Source organism: Oncorhynchus gorbuscha, linkage group LG03, assembly GCF_021184085.1.
Source record: "Oncorhynchus gorbuscha isolate QuinsamMale2020 ecotype Even-year linkage group LG03, OgorEven_v1.0, whole genome shotgun sequence".
NCBI lineage: Eukaryota > Metazoa > Chordata > Actinopteri > Salmoniformes > Salmonidae > Oncorhynchus > Oncorhynchus gorbuscha.
The window spans coordinates 29,168,233-29,186,374 of record NC_060175.1 but is presented as its reverse complement, the minus strand read 5'-3'; the positions used below and the strand labels follow the sequence as shown (position 1 = coordinate 29,186,374).

The following is an 18,142-nucleotide window of genomic DNA, read 5'->3' as shown; positions in this document are numbered from 1 at the left end:
ATTTGTTGTATTAAACATTCTTGTAATTACATGTATCTTACATCGTTTAAAAGATGAACGTCTCACACAAGTATTACTAGCATTTTCCAACCAAGCATTAGCGTCACGAAAGTCAGAAATAACAATAAAATCACTTACCATTGAAGATGTCCTAACTACATAGTGAATGTCCGTTTTGTTTGATAAAATCCATTTTTATAGCCTAACACAAAACATTTGTAAACCGGTTGTGTCGTGATTTCCGTCTCATTCAACTTTTGACGAAGCGTTCGTGGTAATTACACACAATAAACAAACGTTTATCCAGTCATGGTTGGTTTCATAGCAATCCTCTGGTTGTTACTAACACAACCATACATGATGGTTCTTTTCCCGGGACGTATTGACCGAAACAAACCGATTTGAACACCCCAATCAATTTAATTTTAATTTTTTAATTTTACCTTTTTAATTTTACCTTTATTTAACCAATAAGAACAAATTCTTATCTTCAATGACGGCCTGGGAACAGTGGGTTAACTGCCTGTTCAGGGGCAGAACGACAGATTTGTACCTTGTCAGCTGGGGGGTTTGAACTCACAACCTTCCGGTTACTAGTCCAACGCTCTAATGACCTTATTGCGCACCAATGGTAGGACCGGGCTATTGTTGATTGACTGTATTTTAGCCCAATGACCACTGATCATCTTGAAATCTAGCTTGGAAGATAGCCAATGAGCTGAGGTAAACGGCAATATGTAATGGTCATACGTTCGAAGACCAGCCTTTGTCGTAAACTCTGGCGTAAAAGAGGTTCATTCGCCATTGCAAATCCTACTTGACGAAGCCACGAGTGTTACGCATAGCAGTACATATTCAATAGCATTTTCAACAAGTTTATATATTTAAATTATGGCGAATAAATCAGGAAAAGCTCATTCAAAGTCTAGGTATACAAGTCTGGACAGCCCCCTATTTCACAGCTAGCCTTCAGGGACTGCTCATCCAGGAGCATGCTAGCTACAGCAAGTCCACTGCAGCACCTTCTGCTCCAACCAGTGGTGTTCACCTGCCCAGATTCATCTCTGCAGACATTAATGTGCCACAGGGCAAAATGGGCACAGTAGGGAGACGTCCTTGTCACAGGAAATGCCCCATCACCTGCACCACCTGTTCAGTAAGCCTCTGCTTTACAGCAGAAAGAGACGGCTATGGGCCATGGCACCAGCAGCACAATATTGTGTAGAGGACTGAGGGTCTTCACAATATTGTAAATAGAAAATGTGTAAATAGTTACCCGTGTTATTTGTTTGTTTATTTTTCTTTTTTTTCATATATATATACATTTTTGGGGGGGGTGTTAGAATAGCATTTATGTATTTTGTATGTAGTTCTTTCCTTCAAAATGTATCACTGTACCAATTCGGCCACTTGGGTACATTTGTGTGGGACACCTGTGTGACTTCATGCTCAATGCCATGTAGCTTGCTCATTTTTGAAGTTATCTGTCTAAAACTTTGCTCGGCTATTGTTTCCATCTTATGTTCTTCATTCAAACCATCCACAGCATCCTATCTGTATGTTTGGCTGTTCTTGGCCATTTGAAAGATAATGCAGCAACAATAAAAAACAGAAAACGTATATTTATTTCCTTGTAGTTTATTCTACCAGATCTATTGTGTTATATTCTCCTACATTCAATTCACATTTCCACAAAATTCAGAGTGTTTCCTTTCAAATGATATCAAGAATATGCATATCCCTGCCTCTGGGCCTGAGCTACAGGCAGTTAGATTAGGGTATGACTCTGGGCGGAAATTGAGAAGAAGGGGAGGGGGTACCCCAAAGAAGTTAACTAAATATGCAGGTTTAAAAATATATATACTTCTGTGTGTTGATTTTAAGAAAGGCATTGATGTTTATGGTTAGTGTGCAATGATTGTGCTTTTTTCGCAAATGTGCTTTTGTTAAATCATCATCATTTGGCGAAGTTGGCTAGCTTTGTTAGGAACAAATAGTCTTCATACAGTTCAACGAGCCATGCGGCCCAAACTGCTGCATATAGCCTGACTCTGTTGCACAGAATTCAAGAGAAGTGACAAAATTTCCCTTGTTAAAAGAAATTAATGTTAGCAGGCACTATTAACTAAATATGCAGGTTTAAAAATATATACTTGTGTATTGATTTTAAGAAAGGCATTGATGTTTATGGTTAGGTATACATTGGTGCAACGACAATGCTTTTTTCGTGAATGTGCTTGTTAAATCACCCGTTTGGCGAAGTAGGCTATGATTCAATGATAAATTAACAGGCACCGCATCGATTATATACAACGCAGGACAAGCTAGATCAACTAGTAATATCATAAACCATGTGTAGTTAACTAGTGATTTGTGTTAAGATTTTTTTTTATAAGATACGTTAATGCTAGCTAGCACCTTACTTTGTCTCCTTGCTACACTCAGTTAACAGGTAGTCAGCCTGCCACGCAGTCTCCTCATGGAGTGCAATGTAATCGGCCATGATCGGTGACCAAAAATGCAGATTACTGATTGTTATGAAAACTTGAAATCGTCCCTAATTAATTGGTCATTCCAATTTAATCGGTCGACCTCTAGTTGTGTCACATACTGTTGTGCATTGCCATGACATATTGTGCTGTGATGTGCTGTTCTTCACTACCAAGGTGTACTGTACCATGCTGTGTCTTGTGATGTGTGCCTATAAGTGTGCACTCTTTGTTTCCATTGCCGTCACGCCTGCACCCCTCCTCCCAACTCACCCCCCTAAGGAGGAGCATACTAACCCCCTGGACCAGCGGCTCACAGTGAGTACACATCATTCCACAATCCTTCACTCCATCCCCTCAACCCCCCCTCTTTCTTATCCAAAGGGTCCCCCTAGTTGTAGCAGCTGCATTCTGCACTTAGACATGTCTCACTGCTGTAAGGGTTTCTGATGATGTGACCCCACCAAAAAACAGAATTGTAGCAGTTATGGACCCCTTTCAGGGTTGTGTGAAATGGCTGTAAGCCTTTTCTCAAATTATCTTTTTGATATTGCTGTCTGGTATTAAGCTTATTGGCCAACTATTTCCATACCAGGCCTCACTTTTGAGTCTCACTGTCTTTGTCCATTTATCTTCCTCTCAGGAGATGGCGAGCACCCTGGCACAGAAACACCTACGATCCATCATCCTCAATGTGAGTTTCAGGGAAAGCCTGAGTGTACTTGTCTTGGATGGCACAAACCAGAGCCACAACCAAACAGCCCTTCATAGTAACATGATGCTTTCTAAACAGCCCTTCATAATAACATGATGCTTTCTAAACAGCCCTTCATAGTAACATGATGCTTTCTAAACAGCCCTTCATAGTAACATGATGCTTTCTAAACAGCCCTTCATAATAACGTGATGCTTTCTAAACAGCCCTTCATAATAACATGATGCTTTCTAAACAGTACAGATCCAGAACTCCTAATATATGTCATCTTTCACAGCATGTTATCCGAGGCAACCGACCTATCAAAGCTGAGATGGCACACCAGCTGTACGTGCTGCAGGTGCTTACCTTTAACCTTTTGGAAGAACGGATGATGACCAAGATGGATCCCAGTGACCAGGTAAAATGACCAGAAACTAACAGAAGCTGTATTTTCTTTCTTTGGATTCCCTGAATCTTTAAGCTGAACCCTTTTAGCCCTATTCATACCGATTTTATGTTCTGCCCTCATCCATCTCCAGGCCCAGAGGGACATCATTTTTGAGCTGCGCAGGATTGCGTTTGATGGGGAAAATGACCCTAGTGGCACGGAGAAGAGAAAGGCCATGTACACCAAGGACTACAAGATGCTGGGCTTCACTGTGAGTCCAGCTAGTGGGCTGTTTTCTTCTGTATAGCTTTCTAGAAGTGTTGAGTTGGAGTGTGAGTGGATGCATTAAAGTGGTTGTTTAGTGGTCATAAAGGGATTGTTTGCTTCTGTAGAGGTGTTGTTTGGGTTGGTACAGCTGCTGCTCTCTAGAGGAGTTGTTAGGAGTTACGGTCTGTCTTTCATTGACTCTCATGTCGGTTGTCGCTCCAGAACCATGTGAACCCTGCCATGGACTTCACTCAGACCCCTCCAGGCATGCTGGCCCTGGACAACATGCTCTACCTGGCCAAGCTGCACCAGGACACCTACATCAGGGTGAGTCTGTGTGCTTCACAATTGGCGCCCTATCCCCAATATAGGGCACTACTTTTTTACCTATAGTGCATTACTTTTGACCATTTGAATGGCTTGCCATTTGAGACGCAGCCTGTACCACAAGGTTTTCTGGAGGGGAAAAAAATGAAAAAGTAATTAAAGATTTCAAATGGTCGAAATTCAGTTTTCCCAAGTATGACCATAGTGTGTGTTTCTCACATCAGATTGTTCTAGAGAACAGCAGCCGTGAGGACAAACACGAGTGTCCCTTCGGACGCTGTGCCATCGAGCTCACCCGAATGCTGTGTGAGATACTTCAAGTGGGAGAATTGCGTGAGTACAATGCTCCCACTTCTCATACATGGACTCAACACATCACAGGTGGCTTTACGGCTGACATGGCATTCAAACAAGCCTCAATCTGTTTGGAGCTTTCCAAGCTAATCAGAATGGCCAAACTCATGAGTTCTATTGTACATGTATCGTCAGAGGGATAACTGATTCATTCTGTTCATGACAACCACGTGTTATAATAAGCGTCCATTGTGTGTGTGTTCCCTCTCTCCAGCCAATGAGGGCTGCAACGACTACCACCCCATGTTCTTTACTCACGACCGGGCATGGGAGGAGTTCTTCTGCGTCTGCATCCAACTGCTCAACAAGACCTGGAAGGAGATGAGGGCCACGGCTGAGGACTTCAACAAGGTCAGAGTTCAACCACCTAGAGGCCTTTGACCATCGCAGAATCTCTGAACCTCATAGGCTGAGTCACAATTCTCCACCCTTGTCCGGAAGTGTGCACTTGCACTCTTTCTCGTATGGATTTAACAATGTGGAAACTCCCTCCAGCCAATGTTTACACCAATCCTATGCTTTTAAAGGGCACACTACTGGAAATATGTGGATGTAGCCATTGGCTCTGATGCATGGTTGACTGTGGTTGGTAATCCATTGTGTTGCTAACCCTTGGTTGGCCAGGTGATGCAGGTGGTTCGGGAGCAGATCACCCGGACTCTGGCTATGAAGCCCTCGTCCCTGGACCAGCTAAAAGGGAAACTACGAGGCCTCAGCTACTCTGAGATCCTGCGTCTGCGCCAGTCAGAGAGGATGAGCCAGGACGACTTTCAGTCACCACCCATCATGTCAGTCCCACATCCACGTTAACTCTTTGACTTTGGCAATCAGATTAGTCTGCCTCTGTGTTAGGCTTCTTAACCCCTCATGTTATTTTTTTAGCCTTGCCTCAGTCTTGTATTGGTTTCTGTTCAATACTATGAGACCTACTGTGTGTGTGTTGCAGTGAACTGCGTGAGAGGATCCAGCCAGAGATACTGGAGCTGATTAAGCAACAGCGACTGAACCGCCTGTGTGAGGGAAGCTGCTTCCGCAAGCTTGGCAACCGCCGCAGACAAGGTGAGAACCTTACACACATGCACAATAACAAATATGTCAGCATTTGCCTGGAGTTTTAATACAAATATTTTCTTACTGTTGATTTACTTCATAGGACTGATCACTACCTTTGTCTTTATTCCTAACGTTGTCCTTTGTTTTGTCCTCAGAGAAGTTCTTGTTCTGCCGCCTGTCTCTGAACCACAAGGTGCTGCACTATGGAGATCTGGACGAGTCTCCCCAGGGGGAAGTGCCTTTTGAGCTGCTCACCGACAAGAGTGAGTCTTCTGGCTACAACCCTCTGTCTCCCACTGACTCTCTACAGTGAGATTTGAGTGAGGTTGTCTATCTTAAAGCTCATCAGGTGAAGTCTCAAAATCACATGGAAAGGCATCAGCTCTGAGGTCTGTTGTAGGCTTTATTTTTAGGCAAAAGCCACACCTCATGTTGTTCTCAGTCTATCTCTGAGCTGATGTTGCACAGATATGGATGGCAAATAACCAAGTCTTAAAACGGACTGATCCACATCACGCCTAGATCAGAGGAACTGTGGAACTGACCTAGATACATGCCTGTTTCATCTCTTTTTGATTTCCTGCTCTTTCTAATCTTCCCCTGCAGTCCCTGTGTCTGATATCAAGTCAGTAGTGACGGGGAAGGACTGTCCCCACATGAAAGAAAAGAGTGCACTGAAACAAAATAAGGTACTGTAGCCTACCAGCAGAGGGCATGCCTGTTAGTATGACTGATACAGTGGGGCAAAAAAGTATTTAGTTAGCCACCAATTGTGCAAGTTCGCCCACTTAAAAAGATGAGGCCTCTAATTTATCATAGGTACACTTCAACGATGACAGACAAAATTTGAGAAAAAAAATCCAGAAAATCACATTGTAGGATTTTTAATGAATATATTTGCAAATTATGGTGGAAAATAAGTATTTGGTCAATAACAAAAGTTTATCTCAATACTTTGTTATATACCCTTTGTTGGCAATGACAGAGGTCAAACGTTTTCTGTAAGTCTTCACAAGGTTTTCACATACTGTTGCTGGTATTTTGGCCCATTCCTCCATGCAGATCTCCTCTAGAGCGGTGATGTTTTGGGGCTGTTGCTGGGCAACACGGACTTTCAACTCCCTCCAAAGATTTTGCGGTTGAGATATGGAGACTGGCTAGGCCACTCCAGGACCTTGAAATGCTTCTTACGAAGCCCCTCCTTCGTTGCCCGGGCGGTGTGTTTGGGATCATTGTCATGCTGAAAGACCCAGCCACGTTTCATCTTCAATGCCCTTGCTGATGGAAGGAGGTTTTCACTCAAAATCTCACGATACATGGCCCCATTCATTCTTTCCTTTACACAGATCAGTCATCCTGGTCCCTTTGCAGAAAAACAGCCCCAAAGCATGATGTTTCCACCCCCATACTTCACAGTAGGTATGGTGTTCTTTGGATGCAACTCAGCATTCTTTGTCCTCCAAACACGAGGAGTTGAATTTTTACCAAAAAGCTATATTTTGGTTTCATCTGACCATATGACATTCTCCCAATCTTCTTCTGGATCATCCAAATGCTCTCTAGCAAACTTCAGTCGGGCCTGGACATGTACTGGCTTAAGCAGTGGTACACGTCTGGCACTGCAAGATTTGTGTCCCTGGCGGCGTAGTGTGTTACTGATGGTAGGCTTTGTTACTTTGGTCCCAGCTCTCTGCAGGTCATTCACTAGGTCCCCCGTGTGGTTCTGGAATTTTTGCTCACCGTTCTTGTGATCATTTTGACCCCACGAGGTGAGATCTTGCGTGGAGCCCCAGATCGAGGGAGATTATCAGGGGTCTTGTATGTCTTCCATTTCCTAATAATTGCTCACACAGTTGATTTCTTCAAACCAAGCTGCTTACCTATTGCAGATTCAGTCTTCCCAGCTTGGTGCAGGTCTACAATTTTGTTTCAAGTGTCCTTTGACAGCTCTTTGGTCATAGTGGAGTTTGGAGTGTGACTGTTTGAGGTTGTGGACAGGTGTCTTTTATACTGATAACAAGTTCAAACAGGTGCCATTAATACAGGTAAAGAGTGGAGGATAGAGGAGCCTCTTAAAGAAGAAGTTACAGGTCTGTTAGAGCCAGAAATCTTGCTTGTTTGTAGGTGACCAAATACTTTTCTTCCACCATAATTTGTAAATAAATGTATAAAAAATCCTACAATGTGATTTTCTGGATTTTTTTCCTCCCCTCATTTTGTCTGTCATGTACCTATGATGAAAATTATAGGCCTCATCTATTTAAGTGGGAGAACTTGCACAATTGGTGGCTAACTAAATACTTTTTTACCCCACTGTATTTAACTACTAGCCCTTTCTCTTATTCATCTCAATGGTTATGGATTGCATCCCAAATGGCAACCTGTTCCCTTTATAGTGCACTATTTTTGATCAGGGTCCATCCATGGAATATCTAGTCATTCTAGTGCATGTGGTTCATATTCGAGTTGTGGACATGAAATGTGCTCTCTGTTCGGTGTGTAGGAGGTGCTGGAGCAGGCTTTCTCCATCCTGTACGATCCTGATGAAAATCTCAACTTTGTGGCTCCCAACAAATACGAGGTAAGCAACCCGTTTTATCCCCAGAATAAATACACCTCTGAAGACATGTACAGTTGAAGTCAGAAGTTTACATACACCTTAGCCAAATACATTTAAACTCAGTTTTTCACAATTCCTGACATCTAATCCTAGTAAAAATTCCCTGTATTCCCTGTCAGTTAGGATCACCACTTTATTTTCAGAATGTGAAATGTCAGAATAATAGTAGTGATTTATTTCAGGTTTTATTTCTTTCATCACATTCCCAGTGGGTCAGAAGTTTAGATAAACTCAATTGGTATTTGGTAGCATTGCCTTTAAATTTCTTATGGCTGAAATCCTGTTAACGAGATCGATTTGACAACAGCCAGTGAAAGTGCAGGGCGCCAAATTCAAACAACAAAAATCTCATAAATAAATTCCTCAAACATACAAGTATTATACACCATTTTAAAGATAAAGAAATTGTTGTTAATCCCACCACAGTGTCCGATTTCAAAAAGGCTTTACGACGAAAGCACACCATGCAATTATGTTAGGTCAGCGCCTAGTCACAAAAACACAGCAATTTTCCAGCCGAAGAGAGGAGTCACAAAAAGCAGAAATAGAGAGAAAATTAACCACTAACCTTTGACGATCTTCATCAGATGGCACTCTTAGGACTTCATGTTACACAATACATGTATGTTTTGTTCGATAAAGTTCATATTTATATCCAAAAATCTCAGTTTACATTGGCACGTTATGTTCAGTAATGTTTTGCCTCCAAAACATCCGGTGATTTTGCAGAGAGCCACACCAATTTACAGAAATACTCATCATAAACGTTGATGATAGATACAAGTGTTATGCATAGAATTAAAGATATACTTCTCCTTAAAGCAACCGCTGTGTCAGATTTCAAAAAAGCTTTGCGACAAAAGCACACCATGCGATAATCTGAGTACAGCGCTCAGCTACCAAACAGATACCCGCCATGTTGTGGAGTCAACAAAAGTCAGAAATAGCATTATAAATATTCACTTGCCTTTGATTATCTTCGCAATGCACTCCCAGAAATCCCAGTTCCACAATAAATGTGTGTTTTGTTTGATAAAGTCCATTTATGTCGAAATACCTCCTTTATGTTCGCGCGTTTAGTTCAGTAATCCAAATGCGCAAGCACTAAGTCCAGACGAAAAGTCAAAAAAGTTCTATTACAGTTCGTAGAAACATGTCAAACGATGTATAGAATCAATATTTAGGATGTTTTTATCACAAATCTTCAGTAATGTTTCAACTGGACAATTCCTTTGTCTTTAGAAATGAAAAGGAACAGAGCTCGTGCTCACGGCCCCGCGCGTGACTAAACTAATGGCTTTCAGCCAGACCCCTGGTTCAAACAGCTCTTATTCGGCCCCCCAACACAGTAGAAGCCTGAAACAAGGTTCTAAAGACTGTTGACATCTAGTGGAAGCCTTATGAAGTGCAATTGGACCAAATTTTACACTGTATATTGGATAGGCAATCACTTGAAACAACAAACTTCAGATTTCCCACTTCCTGGTTGGATTTTTCTCAGGTTTTCGCCTGCCATATGAGTTCTGTTATACTCAGACATCATTCAAACAGGTTTAGAAACTTCAGTGTTTTCTATCCAAATCTACTAATAATATGCATATCGTAGCTTCTAGGCCTGAGTAGCAGCAGTGTACTCTGGGCAAGCTTTTCATCCGAATGTGAAAATAGCTCCCCCAGCCATAAGATGTCAAATTGTTTAACTTGGGTTGAATGTTTTGGGTAGCCTTCCACAAGCTTCCCACAATAAGTTGGGTGAATTTTGGCCCATTCCTCCTGACAGAGCTGGTGTAACTGAGTCAGGTTTGTAGGCCTCCTAAAGTTCTGCCCACAAATGTGCTATAGGATTGAGATCAGGGCTTTGTGATGGCCACTCCAATACCTTGACTTTGTTGTCCTTAAGCCATTTTGCCACAAATTTGGAAGTATGCTTGGGGTCATTGTCCATTAACTTCCTGACTGATGTCTTAAGATGTTGCTTCAATATATCCACATAATTTTCCTCCCTCATGATGTCATCTATTTAGTGAAGTGCACCAGTCTCTCTTGCAGCAAAGCACCCCCACAACATGATGCTACCACCCCTGTGCTTCACGGTTGGGATGGTGTTCTTCGGCTTGCAAGCCTCCCCCTTTTTCCTCCAAACATAACGATGGTCATTATGGTCAAACAGTTCTATTTTTGTTTCACCAGACCAGAGGACATTTCTCCAAAAAGTCTTTGTCCCCATGTGCGTTGTCTGGCTTTTTTAATGTCGGTTTTGGAGCAGTGGCTCTTCTTCCTTGCTGAGCGGCCTTTCAGGTTATGTCGATATAGGTACAGATAATTTTGTACCTGTTTCCTCCAGCATCTTCACAAGATCCTTTGCTGCTGTACTGGGATTGATTTGCACTTTTCGCACCAAAGTACGTTCATCTCTAGGAGACAGAACGTGTCTCCTTCCTGAGCGGTATTACGGCTGCGTGGTCCCATGGTGTTTATACTTGCGTATAATTGTTTGCACAGATGAACGTTGTACCTTCAGGTGTTTGGAATTTGCTCCCAAGGATAAACCAGACTTGTGGAGATAGTCATAATCATAATCACTAGTTAACTACACATGGTTGATGATATTACTAGTTTATCTAGTGTGTCCTGCGTTGCATATAATCGATGCTGTGCGTATCGTTGCTCCAATGTGTACCTAAGCATAAACATCAATGCCTTTCTTAAAATCAATACACAGAAGTATATATTTTTAAACCTGCCTATTTAGCTAAAAGAAATCCAGGTTAGCAGGCAATATTAACCAGGTGAAATTGTCACTTCTATTGCGTTCATTGCACACAGAGTCAGTGTATATGCAACAGTTTGGACTGCCTAATTTGCCAGATTTTTACGTAATTATGACATAACATTGAAGGTTGTGCAATGTAACAGGAATATTTAGACTAATGGATGCCACCCCTTAGATCAAATACGGAACGGTTCCATATTTCACTGAAAGAATAAACGTTTTGTTTTCGAGATGATAGTTTCCGAATTCGACCATATTAATGACCTACGGCTTGTATTTCTGTGTGTTTATTATGTTATAATTAAGTCTATGATTTGATAGAGCAGTCTGACTGAGCGGTGGTAGGCAGCAGCAGGCTCGTAAGCATTAATTCAAACAGCACTTTTGTGTGTTTTGCCAGCAGCTCTCCGTTGTGTGTCAAGCATTGCGCTGTTTATGACTTCCAGCCTATCAACTCCCGAGATTAGGCTCGTGTAACCCATGTGAAATGGCTAGGTAGTTAGTGTGGTGCGCGCTAATAGCGTTTCAAACGTCACTCACTCTGAGACTTGGAGTGGTTGTTCCCCTTGCTCTGCATGGGTAACACTGCTTCGAGGGTGGCTGTTGTCGTTGTGTTCCTGGTTCGAGCCCATGGAGGAGCGAGGAGAGGGACGGAAGCTATACTGTTACACTGGCAAGACTAAAGTGCCTATAAGGACATTCAATAGTCAAACTATAATACTATAATACTATAATAACTACAACCTAAAACTTCTTACCTGGGAATATTGAAGATGTTAAAAGGAACCACCAGCTTTCATATGTTCTCATGTTCTGAGCAAGGAACTTAAATGTTAGCTTTCTTACATGGCACATATTGCACTTTTACTTTCTTCTCCAACACTTTGTTTTTGCCTTATTTAAACCAAATTGAACATGTTTGATTATTTATTTGTGGCTTAATTGAAGTTAAAACCTCTCTGGGATAGGCCGGACAGTCGCGTCCCACTTGGCCAATAGCCAGGGAAAATGCAGAGTGCCAAATAAAACAATAATACTATAAAAATCTAACTTTCATTAAATCACACATGTAAGATACCAAATTAAAGCTACACTCGTTGTGAATCCAGCCATCATGTCAGATTTCAAAAAGGCTTTTCGGCGAAAGCATAAGTTGCTATTATCTGATGATAGCACAACAGTAAACAAAGAGTAGCCAATTTCAATCTGCAGGCGCAACACAAAAAGCAGAAATAAAATATAAATCATGCCTTACCTTTGACGAGCTTCTTTTGTTGGCACTCCAATATGTCCCATAAATATCACAAATGGTCCTTTTGTTAGATTAATTCCGTCGATATATATCCAAAATGTACATTTATTTGGCGCATTTGATCCAGAAAAACACAGCTTCCAATTTGCGCAAAGTCACTACAAAATATCTCAAAAGTTACCTGTAAACTTTACCGAAACATTTCAAACTACTTTTGTAATACAACTTTAGGTATTTTTAAACGTTAATAATCTATCAAATTGAAGACTGGACTTTGTGTTCAATACAGGGAGACAACAAACTGACGCTAGTTTTCAAGTTATGCGTCTCTTTCAAAAAGTACACTTCAAATGACACTCATTCAAGATGACCGTACTTCTTCATTACACAAAGGAATAACCTCAACCAATTTCTAAAAACTGGTGACATCCAGTGGAAGTGGTAGGAACTGCAAAGAAGTCCCTTAGAAATCTAGTTTCCCAATGAAAACTCATTGAATAGACAGTGACCTCAAAAAACAAAAATCTGAATGGTTTGTCCTCTGGGTTTTGCCTGCTACATAAGTTCTGTTATACACATAGACATGATTCAAACAGTTTTAGAAATGTCATGGTGTTTTCTATCCAAATCTACTAATAATATGCATATCTTATATTCTGGGGATGAGTAGCAGGAAGTTGAAATTGGGCACGCTATTTATCCAAAAGTGAAAATCCTGCCCCCTATCCCGAAGAAGTTAAAATAAGTGTTCATTCAGTATTGTTGTAATTGTCATTATTACAAATACATTTTTTTAAATCGTCCAATTAATCGGTATCGGCTTTTTTTGGTCCTCCGATAATCGGTATCGGTATTGGCGTTGAAAAATCATAATCAGTCGACCTCTATAACAGATTTCTACATTTATTTTGCAGCGCATGCGACACGAGAGCAGTGTAATCAGCCTGTTAGTGTATGTAAACTTCTGACCGACTGGAATTGTGATACAGTGAATTATAAGTGAAATAATTTGTCTGTAAACAATTGTTGGAAATATTACTTGTGTCATGCACAAAGTAGATGTCCTAACTGACTTGCTAAAACTATAGTTTGTTTACAAGAAATTTGTGGAGTGGTTGAAAAACAAGTTTTAATGACTCCAACCTAAGTGTATGTTAATTTACGACTTCAATTGTATGTGAGTGTGTTGCAAATGTACTGTATGTTATCTGACCTGTGCTCGCTGTCTGCTTTGTCTGTGTTCCTGCCTGCCTGCTTGTGCATGGAGCAGTACTGTATCTGGACTGATGGGCTGTGTGCGTTGTTGGGGCGAGAGATGGGCAGTGACCTCACACGCAGCGACCTGGACACACTCATCTCCATGGAGATGAAGCTCCGCCTCCTGGACCTGGAGAACATCACCATACCTGAAGCCCCTCCCCCCGTGCCAAAGGAGCCCAGCACTTACAACTTCACCTACAACTATGGCTGAGAAGTGTGTGTGGAAGGCCTGTTTTTGTTTACATATGTATGAGTGAGAGAAAGACTATAGTGTGTGTGGGCATAATTGCAAGTGTGCGTCTTTATGTATAGTAAGACAAGGAAACCACACACATCCCCTAACCACTACATCTTGAGCTCGACGTCGCTTGTCTAATGATCTGAAATCCAATCTCCCAAAAATAATCCAGGCAGGGTACTACCAATAAGTCTAACATCGTATTTAAATCGAGATTATGATATGTGCTTGATACAAACCTTAACGTTTTGTTTTGTAACACATCATTTCATGGCCTTATCAACTGTATGTGTGAAAAGAAGCTCTGTGTGTTTTGAACAGTTACAGCTGAGCCCTACTATTGCGTCATGCATAACAACAGAACCAGATCTGTTTGAACGAGACCTGGGTTCAAATACTATTCCAAATATCTCAATTACTTTCACATACATTTCAAAGTAAATAGTCCGATATTTTTTATTTGATAAGACAAGTAATTGAATATTCAAATCTATTTGGAAATATACTTGGAACGAATTGGCATGTATTTGACGAATCTCAAATGCACTGACTTAAATACACTCCCATGCATTTAACCCAGGTATTTGAAAATAGTATTTGAAATAAGTACTTGAAAATATTCTCAAATAGTAGACTTCCAATAGAAGTAGTTGATTCAGGCCACATTATTTGAAAATACTCAAACACAAGTAAATAAATATCAAATAATCAAATACACATGCATTTGAACCCAGGTGTGGTTTGAACTGATACTTCATGGGCCAAGGTGTTGTTTTCAAGTCACTCCATGTCCTTTCATCTTCTAATTCAGTACTAATCTATATTATTGATGTTTGTTATGCAGAATATAATTATATTTTTGTAAATGATTGTGAATTCAGCAGTGAAGAGAAGGAACACTAACTTTCTAGCAACCTACTATTTGACTTCAGAGACGTGGTTATTGAGAAAGACTAATAAGCTAGGTATCAAACTGTCTGTTCTCTGCAACAGAGTTCTCAGATCAAGCAGTAAGCCATTTGTAGGCTTGTCACATGTTTTTCTTCTATAATTATTCTACTTTGTATAGTCCCAGTTGCCAAATAGCGATCTGTATGTGGAGATGTTTTACACTAAACAAATGGAGCTTTCACCATGCAAGCACTCTGAAGTCATCCGTCATATTCTCTGGCATTAGTAGGTCAGGAGATTGCCAAAATGTCTCTAACATAAATCCTCAATGATCAAGATGTTCAATATCGGGTGTGTTTTTGTTGTATCTTACACAGCTAATGAAAGTAACAAGAAATGTGCTCAGTATATGCTATTGGAGTTTGGTTGCGCTGTACGTAAATTAATAGGATTTAGTGGTCTTGTATTGGAAGTTATTTCAACAAAAGTGTTTCTGTTCTGAGTCTTTCCTTTGGAAAAGGGTTCTGGGTCTTGATATTTGATGTCCCATTGTTCATAGTACACAATCGGAAAGGGATGTTATGTAAGAGACATCACTTTCAAAAGCTTGTAGCTGCTTAGAGAATTCTACAAAATTCCACATTGAACCAAGTGGGGTTTCTAATGGACACCAACAATAAGGAGACTTTTGAAGAGGCTTTAGCATCTGGTACTCTTTTACATGACTTGCTGAACCATGACTGTGTTCAGGCTATTGCTGGTACTGAATGACATGTTTGTCATGAAATAACTTTACATTGAAATATGGTATTCATATATAAATAATTGTCTGTATATATTGTGTTGCCTTATTAAAAAAAATGTTTTGTGTGAATAAATACAAAGCTAAACTGGTATGGTATTTTGTCCTGGAAAAGAGGGTTTTTAAATTGTCTTTAGCTTTTCACACCTGTTTACCACTGTATATCTGCATATATCCAAGTTGATTGACTCCTCTACATTGTATTGGAGAGTCAGTCATCTACTACAGGATCGACTCAACAAAACTGTAGTCAATGTTGTACAGTATAATACTTAATTTCATCAGTTATCTTTATAAAGAATTCAAGAATGTATCAATTATCTTTGTGAAGAATTCAAACTTCACCAATACATTTCTAACTAATTTAACTGATTCTCTTATCAAAATACAGGTTTTAGTACAGAAAAAAAGATGCAATACATCCAAGGCAAACTGGAAATGCCCACAATGTTTTCAAAAGTTGTAATTAACAGTACACCACATCAAGCTCCATTTAGAGTGCAACTCTCCTGGTGTTGAAGGTCCCATATGTAGTCCTTTGCAAAATGTGTGATTTGGATGATAGGTTTCAGCAGCAGGACATCTACATCCTCATTTACATCTCCCTCCTTATCGTAGTCCTTTAGGGGAAGGATGCAGTTCATTGGGATGCCCAGCTGATTACTGCATTCTTCCATCCAGAGAAAGATGATGAAATCAAGTAGAAATGTGTTGCTTCTCTATGTAACGGATTTAGCTTCGTAACCTCATTCCCCAGTTTGAAATTTGACATCTACAGATGATATTTGTTGGCCAATAAATGCTGGCATAACTGGCAAATGATGGTACTTTTAAAGGAACTTCAACAGTGTTAAATGATCTGACTCACCTTTCGTTAGATTTTCTTGCTTGTAAAGATATTTCTCAGGTTGCCATCCACCAGGTTACAGGTCTTGTCCACCATAGTCATTACACAACCGGAGGAATATCTGGTATGGGTTGAGGTGAAATACACTGCTCAAAAAAATAAAGGGAACACTTAAACAACACAATGTAACTCCAAGTCAATCACACTTCTGTGAAATCAAACTGTCCACTTTGGAAGCAACACTGATTGACAAATTTCACATGCTGTTGTGCAAATGGAATAGACAACGGGTGGAAATTATAGGCAATTAGCAAGACACCCCCAATAAAGGAGTGGTTCTGCAGGTGGTGACTACAGACCACTTCTTAGTTCCTATGCTTCCTGGCTGATGTTTTGGTCACTTTTGAATGCTGGCAGTGCTTTCACTCTAGTGGTAGCATGAGACGGAGTCTACAACCCACAAACGTGGCTCAGGTAGTGCAGCTCCTCCAGGATGGCACATCAATGCGAGCTGTGGCAGGAAGGTTTGCTGTGTCTGTCAGCGTAGTGTCCAGAGCATGGAAGCGCTACCAGGAGACAGGCCAGTGCATCAGGAGACGTGGAGGAGGGCAACAACCCGGCAACAAGACCGCTACCTCCGCCTTTGTGCAAGGAGGAGCACTGCCAGAGCCCTGCAAAATGACCTCCAGCAGGCCACAAATGTGCATGTGTCTGCTCAAACGGTCAGAAACAGACTCCATGAGGGTGGTATGAGGGCCCGACATCCACAGGTGGGGGTTGTGCTTACAGCCCAACACCGTGCAGGACGTTTGGCATTTGCCAGAGAACACCAAGATTGGCAAATTTGCCACTGGCGCCCTGTGCTCTTCACAGATGAAAGCAGGTTCACACTGAGCACATGTGACAGACGTGACAGTCTCGAGACGCCGTGGAGAACGTTCTGCTGCCTGCAACATCCTCTAGCATGACCGGTTTGGCGGTGGGTCAGTCATGGTGTGGGGTGGCATTTCTTTGGGGGGCCGCACACCCATGTGCTCGCCAGAAGTAGCCTGACTGCCATTAGGTACCGAGATGAGATCCTCAGAGATGAGATCCCTGAGATCATATGCTGGTGCGGTTGGCCCTGGGTTTCTTCTAATGCAAGATAATGCTAGACCTCATGTGGCTGGAGTGTGTCAGCAGTTCCTGTAAGAGGAAGGCATTGATGCTATGGACTGGCCCGCCCGTTCCCCAGACCTGAATCCAATTGAGCACATCTGGGACATCATGTCTCGCTCCATCCACCAACGCCACGTTGCACCACAGACTGTCCAGCAGTTGGCAGATGCTTTAGTCCAGATCTGGGAGGAGATCCCTCGGGAGACCATCCGCCACCTCATCAGGAGCATGCCCAGGCGTTATAGGGAGGTCATACAGGCACGTGGAGGCCACACACACTACTGAGCCTCTTTTTGACTTGTTTTAAGGACATTACGTCAAAATTGGATCAGCCTGTAGTGTGGTTTTCCACTTTAATTTTGAGTGACTCCAAATCCAGACCTTCATGGGTTGATAAATTTGATTTCCATTGATAATTTTTGTGTGATTTTGTTGTCTGCACATTCAACTATGTAAAGAAAAAAATATTTAATAAAAATATTTCATTCATTCAGATCTAGGATGTGTTATTTTAGTGTTCCCTTTATTTTTTTGAGCAGTGTATGTTAGTACAGACGTTTTAGGCTTGGTACACGGGTAACAAACGTTTCCAGAACTTTAGAGAACGTTCCGTTAAGAGTCTCATTAGGTCGTTAATGTTTTCATAGGTATGTTTCCTGATGTGCATGGAATGTTTCCTAGAGACTATTCCCTTAATGTCAAATATCAAAATATACTCAGAATGTG

The 18,142-nt window shown here is 41.2% G+C and overlaps 1 protein-coding gene across 7 annotated transcripts in view; it reads left to right on the top strand.

Moving 5' to 3' along the window:
- LOC124030583 (engulfment and cell motility protein 2) overlaps positions 1-15,503 on the top strand; it is a 39,247-nt gene extending 23,744 nt beyond the window's left edge. For 3 of the 7 annotated variants that reach the window (XM_046341864.1, XM_046341857.1, XM_046341884.1), the window contains 13 exons: positions 2,667-2,807; positions 3,133-3,183; positions 3,482-3,604; positions 3,726-3,845; positions 4,064-4,168; positions 4,393-4,501; positions 4,737-4,873; positions 5,147-5,310; positions 5,469-5,581; positions 5,731-5,838; positions 6,182-6,264; positions 8,079-8,156; positions 13,491-15,503. In XM_046341864.1, the coding sequence (XP_046197820.1) occupies positions 2,667-2,807; positions 3,133-3,183; positions 3,482-3,604; positions 3,726-3,845; positions 4,064-4,168; positions 4,393-4,501; positions 4,737-4,873; positions 5,147-5,310; positions 5,469-5,581; positions 5,731-5,838; positions 6,182-6,264; positions 8,079-8,156; positions 13,491-13,691 (1,533 nt within the window). In that variant the 3' untranslated portion in view covers positions 13,692-15,503. The remainder of the gene's footprint in view (positions 1-2,666; positions 2,808-3,132; positions 3,184-3,481; positions 3,605-3,725; positions 3,846-4,063; positions 4,169-4,392; positions 4,502-4,736; positions 4,874-5,146; positions 5,311-5,468; positions 5,582-5,730; positions 5,839-6,181; positions 6,265-8,078; positions 8,157-13,490) is intronic. The other 4 variants (XM_046341876.1, XM_046341869.1, XM_046341881.1 and 1 more) reach the window with 2 other exon arrangements.
- The last annotated feature ends 2,639 nt before the right edge of the window (positions 15,504-18,142 follow it).